Raw genomic sequence first — 6,685 nt, 5'->3', positions numbered from 1 at the left:
GTGTGTGTGTGTGTGTGTGTGTGTGTGTGTGTGTGTGTGTGTGTGTGTGTGTGTGTGTGTGTGTGTGTGTGTGTGTGTGTGCGATATTTCTGCACAAGCCTCCCTGAACTGAATCTATACCATTGAACACATTTATCAAACAGCAGTTAAACCTATTACATCATGTCAGCTTAGCATGATTTTCCACTTTCTTTTTATTTACACATTTGAAAAGTCTTCCATTCACACAGAAATATTAGCAATTCTGATAGTCACACATTGCACATGTACATTACACCAGTAACTTTAAGAGAGGGAAGTCTGAGTATCACAGAGACAGAAGTGTAAACTTCTTTCCAGTAGCAGACACAGGTCATGACCTCTGTCTCTTTTCTAATCTTAGACAGCAATGAATTCCAGACAGACTGGTGGTCAAAGGTCACTTCCACCTCACATACTTTAAAAGATGGTTGAATTAACACAGAGGAAAAGAAACATCACTCAGACACACAAAACTGGAGGTGACAATTCAAAACAGTATACTACTGTATTACTCTACTATTTCTGTACACAAACTTTCAGTATCCATGAACAGTAATACTCAGATGGCCACTTTACACTGTTTACTATATCAAAGAGCACACTTTTACTATGAATTACCATTTTGAACATCTATTTCTTTACTGATTAAACAGCCAAATGAACATTTAAAAATGTTTCTAATAAAATTTTTAAAGGTGATTACTGGCCAAATTAAACATGCAAATGTGAAGAGATCATGTGAGCTCATATGTATTTAATTGCAAACAGTACCATAGACTCTTGAAATGTTTAATGCTTTCATTTTTATATATATAAAAATAATACATAACATAAAACAACTTAAAACTTATAGTCGGCATGAAACAGAAAATGTGATTATCTTTTGTTCCCTGCGTGATTATCTTTTGTTCCCTGTATATCCAAGTAAAATGTTTTTTTTAACCTAGAAAAAATGTAGGGTGGGACTTGATTGGATTGTTGGATCATTGTCATTTGCTAATTGCTGCGATCTCCTGTGAGTGTTAGCAAACTCGCACACCTTTTGTGCAGTCTTGCCCAGTCCAGCCCTCCATGCACTGCTGATTGCCGAACTGATCGCATGTGTAATGGCCAAAGTAATCATCTCGGGGGCGACACTGTTTGTTGCACTTGTTGCCGTAGTAATGGCGGTCACAGCGCACACGCACACTGTACTGGATGCTGGCTGTTCGGCCCTTCTGCTGAATGAGCTGTCGCTCCTCTCCAGGGTTCATTTCTCCACGATTAACACTCCTCTCGATCAACAGATCATCACCTATGAGAGAGACAAAAAACATTCATTTATACGGTATATATATATATATCTACTGTATATATATATATATATATTGTGTGTGTGTGTGTGTGTATTACGAAGCACGGCCTGTCTTCCTGCTTCAGTGGAACACACACTTGTCTCAGACTGCTTGGGAGCCAGTGAGGAAATAATACAATCAGGAACAGACCAGGAAGAACCCCCCACCCCCCCAAGAAAACACACACACACCCAAACTCCCTCTCGAGAAGCAAAGAGAAATGCTGTGCCCTTGCGAACAGCTACAGTCACAATGTAGGGGAGCGGGAAAGTCTGTTTGTGGGTGTGTGTGGGTGTGTGTGTGGGAAAAAGACAAACAGCATCTTAAAGTGCGAGAGAACACAACATCAACAATGATTCAAATCTAATCTGTGCCGTTCATGAAGGTGGGTGTTGGCCTGAGATTCTCACATTGCAGCACTTTCCATTCCAAACAAGAAATTCACACCTGATTAAATTAGCAATATCATCGTCTAGGGAATAGGGATATGATAGGGATATGGCTGAATAAGGGGGTGACTTGATCATCCGAGGCCCAATCACGTACCTGAGGCCAGAGACTCATTTGCATATTACCAAATGAGCAGTAAAATTTACTCTAATTTGTCTAAATAAACAACAATAAAATAAATCACTTAAATGCTTAAAGGGGTCATATGACGTTGCTAAAAAGAACATTATGTTGTGTATTTGGTGTAATGCAATGTGTTTATGCGGTTTCAGGTTCAAAAAACACATTATTTTCCACATAATGTACATTATTGTTGCTCCTCTATGCCCCGCCTTTCTGAAACGCGTCAATTTTTACAAAGCTCATCGTTCTGAAAAGCGAGGTGTGCTCTGATTGGCCAGCTATCCAGTGCATTGTGATTGGCCGAATACCTCAACCGTGTGACGGAAATGTTATGCCCTTAACATACTGTGATGCCATCTCCCAGCACGACGAGACAAAACCAATGAAACCCAATACAAACATCCACCCTACTCTTTAAAATCATGATTGCATTACAGTATGTTGATTTAAACCCTAAATATTTTACTTACAACTTCATTATAATTATTCATTAATAATTATCTAGTTATGTGTAATGTTAATTGTAAAAAAAAGAAGAATACAAATATTGAAAGTAGTTTCAATGTAGCTAGCAATTTTTTGATAGTAACTTGTGGTGTAGCTAGCTACATTTTCAAAAGGGTAGCTTGAATGTAGCTTAACTACTTTACGAGTAGCTTGTAGCTGGTCAAGCTACAGTTTCAGAGTAGCTTCCCCAACACTGATAATAATAATGACAATGGTAATATGCTAATTAGTATCATCAGCTGTATATTACATTATTCGCGTCGATAGCTCTTTCTGTCTGGATTCCAGCTAGCAGCTCCCTTGAATGTTTATTATAAAAAACAACCATGTTTTTCTAACAGAATTGCAAAGAAATAATCTACATCTTCAATTCAAAACCCAGACGACGATGACTTGTTTAGAACAGACATCATTCAATGTAAGGTAATATGGGGAGTTGTTTAGTCTGGCCCACCGTGACGTGGTTATGCAGTATCTGCATCGAAATATTTGTGTGCAAAGAATTTTCTTGAATGTGCATACAAACTGCAAAATAATATTGGCGAACGCTTTTGCACTTTTTTTCTGGCAATCGCTCCGGTGCATATGTGTTTGCGGAGAGCGTCAAAGGTTTGTATTTGCAGCATTGGGCAATGTAGCCAATCACAGACATATCTGTTGATTTCTTGAACACAATAGCCATTCAGTTAGCCAGAATCCACTCACCGCTAAAGATGCCGTTTTTGTTCAGTGCAGAGTTCTGCATGATATATATCTCATTATAACAAAGAATAGATTAATTGATTATAATGGAACTTTGTGAGATCGCGATGAACTGAAGTGAGTGGCAGCTTTTTAGTGATTATAAAGGGAGTGCTCTTTGCGCACTTTCTAGGCTATAGGCTATATAAATCAATTCAGAATTTGAATTTTACATTTTGAATAAAGGGTTTATTTTTAGTGATGCAAAGCGGACCAGCGGCCATGCAAATGCTGTAAATTTTCGCGAGTGACATGCTACGTGCGGTATTCACTTTTGAAACTGCAGCACTGAGTGCAAGGGACAAAAATATAATTTGTCTAAATATATATGCCTTAAGCAATGTAATTGCATATAATAAATTAAAATCAAATATCTAAATTATTTATATTTAAATAATTGTATCCAATGAAATATTTGTATCACAATGTTATTAAAATGCTGTTGCAATTATTTGTAAAAGTAATGACTTGTAAATCTTGCAAGTCTCTCATTCACTGTGCTTGTTATTCTTGCTATGGAGGCGCTTTCGAGCTGCTTGTTTCTGCACTTAGAGCACCCTCACTAATGAATCAGTGAAATGGTTCGGGAACACTTTCACTTTATTAGTTTTTCCTGATCAGAAAGCTATTTGATTTGTTAAAACTGTTCCATTTACGCATGACCACATAAATATGTCTCCTCAAAAATAATATAAATACGATCTTCAATTATTTATTTTTTGCTTTTAATTGAGCCGGGTGATGCAAAATATTCAGGCCTACTCACCAAAAACTTCCTGTATCTGCCACTTTGTGTGTGTTTAGTTGAGAAGGGGACTGGAGGTCGAGAGAGAGACACAGTAGTGGGTATGTTGATTGTGTTGAGTGACAGTACACACAGGAGCTGACAGTGGAAAACACACAGATTGCCTGAGTCTATAATACTGCCACCATAACCAGACCTGTCCTTTACTTCACCGGAGCATTAGTGCATGGCTTATGATTATGGTGTGTGTGTGTGTGTGTTTGTGTGGTAACTGTCATGGTCAATGTTCCCTCTTAGCTAATGTTGCTCCAGCACAGACCCCCCACAAAAAAAAAAAAAAAAAGTCTGCACAGAAGGCAGACTCAAATGGGGGGAAAAAGCTAGCGGGTTATTGAGTCAGAGCTAAATGAATGGGCATCGTTTCAACTGGAGTCCATCCACGTGTCCGTGTTTGTGTGGTAACTGTCATGGTCAATGTTCCCTCTTAGCTAATGTTGCTCCAGCACAGACCCCCCACAAAAAAAAAAAAAAAAGTCTGCACAGAAGGCAGACTCAAATGTGTGGAAAAAGCTAGCGAGTTATTGAGTCAGAGCTAAATGAATGGGCATCGTTTCAACTGGAGTCCATCCACGTGTCCATTGCTTTTCAGTATGGAACAAAAACTGTGGGAAATCTTGATGTGTGGAAGTATGCAGCGATGATTAATTCATAAAATAAGGGCTGCATCCTAAAATAGTACAATGATTTCCAGAAGCACCTAGTGCATGGCTCATGGTTCATATAGACATATACAATGTAATAAAAGATAATAATTATTTCCCAAAGTCTTTGGAGCATAACAACTAGTATAATTTGTTTTAAAAAATAAACCAGAAAGGGCAAAACAGCTAAAATGTTCACAAGCTACTAAAAATCTGAAAGCTATTTCCCTTTTCTCTCTTTTTCTCCACCTACTGGCTTACTGGACTGTGGTGCATTGTGGTATTGGAATGTGTTGATTGATGTCTGAGTAATGTTTGTTTAATTTTAAAAATAGAAACTGTCATGTTCTCGCTGCCTGTGCCGTTCCATTTTAGCAAAGCTCTGCTGTGCAGCACATTTGACTACAGATAATCAGACTATCATTGCAGTATTTTTTTTCTACAGTTATAAACATAATTGATCAAATTAATATTTTATGATTCTTGCTTTTTGATTGGTTATAATGCATTTAATGATTTGCATATCGCTGGAGAGATTCACAGAGCTGTTTTATTGATAATGTGGACAAATGTGTATGTGCATACAGTAACGTGGTTAATATGATGTTAATATTATAAAATGCTGATTAATTTTGTTTTTATTAATCATCCCTTATGAGCGAGTGTGTGTGTGTGTGTTATTAGAAAAGTGCATTTACATTGAATAAAAGTAGCCTTTGTTTAAAAGTCAACATGAAATGGCATTACTTCCATAATCTGACATATTTCCAAGTGAAAATGTAGGTTGGGATTTGATTTTGTCCATGGGAATTGATTTGATTGGCTGTTACACACCAGACTGGAGGGAAGAGGTTGAAATGCAAGAGGGATTCCATTTCAAATTGTTGGCGATAAGAGCAGAAATGCATCAAAAAGGTAAATGGGGTGAAATGTTACTTCATATCCACTCCAGTTTGTGTTTTTGCATATCATGTGTTCTCTTGAATGCTCAGGTGCCTCTGCAGGAGGCTTGCACAGAGAAAGGGGTTCTGGGTGCTCTTACAGCGCAGCTTCATGCCAAACATGAGTCTTTTTCGTCTGCGTCCTGAGCTTTCATTCACAGGCTGGACACTTGTGGGATATTATCACGTGGTGAGCTCAACAGACGACCCTCTATCCTCTCTCTCTGCTCAACTCTCTTCTCACTGATGGTATTCATACAGAGGTCACATTGATTCGAAATGTCTGGATATTGTAATCCTGTTTTATATGCTCTGGGAAAGCCAGGCTGGGAACTGTCTTTGCAGAGACATTTGTTATCTAGGACTGTCAATGTTAATACATTTACTTATGAGATTAATTTATGTTTAATGGTGTTACATTTGTTTGTTCTGTTCAGTGGGATTTATGGTGAAACAAATTGCATCTTCTTTCACATGTTAGTCTGGGTACCAGTTAATTATGTTTAAAAAAAAATACTTCTCGGGGTATATATCAATTATTTCTAAATAATATAAATACAATACATTCAAAAATGTTTATATGATAGATGGATGGTTAGATAAATGCATACTTTTTTAGAATAAAGTTTTTATTGTAGTAAATTAATGATAAAATCAAATTACGTAATCTCATCTTTCATGGACTGAATGTTCAGGCTCAGGCAAGAACGATCCTTTTCAGTCAGTTATTTTTGACCTAATGAATCGCATGACTTATGACCGGACTTCTAATCTCTCCAGAGCATGAGGTAGCTTATTTTGAATGGTTATGATCCAGAAAGTCATTTAGGCGACGGAATAAGCGGATTTCGGCCTTCATGTCCCCTGAAAATTGGGTCAGTAAATTGATGTGGCCTTTGCCAAGCAATTCATTTTTATAGTGGTCTGCTGTCAATACATCAAAAAGCATCATCACGTCATAGTGCAGATGAATGCTTGTTTTGGCAGATGTACCCAGAATGAATATTAATTGTGTTTGTGCGAAGTGTAATGTGGATCAAACATGCATTTAAAAGAAAAGTAAACTTTCTAATGATTGCTGTTTTTTTTTCTGAGGGAGCTGTTAGACCACATATATATATA

General features: G+C 37.4%; 1 protein-coding gene across 1 annotated transcript in view; it reads right to left on the bottom strand.

Annotated features, from left to right (window-relative positions):
- LOC107600569 (protein jagged-2-like) overlaps positions 1-1,274 on the bottom strand; it is a 20,788-nt gene extending 19,514 nt beyond the window's left edge. Inside the window, exon 1 of the mRNA XM_016292501.1 lies at positions 1,078-1,274. Coding sequence (XP_016147987.1) covers positions 1,078-1,274 — 197 coding nt within the window. The remainder of the gene's footprint in view (positions 1-1,077) is intronic.
- Between the last annotated feature and the right edge of the window lie 5,411 nt (positions 1,275-6,685).

Source organism: Sinocyclocheilus grahami, unplaced genomic scaffold, assembly GCF_001515645.1.
Source record: "Sinocyclocheilus grahami isolate Dianchi unplaced genomic scaffold, SAMN03320097.WGS_v1.1 scaffold286.1, whole genome shotgun sequence".
Taxonomy (NCBI): domain Eukaryota; kingdom Metazoa; phylum Chordata; class Actinopteri; order Cypriniformes; family Cyprinidae; genus Sinocyclocheilus; species Sinocyclocheilus grahami.
This window is presented reverse-complemented; position numbering and strand designations above follow the sequence as displayed.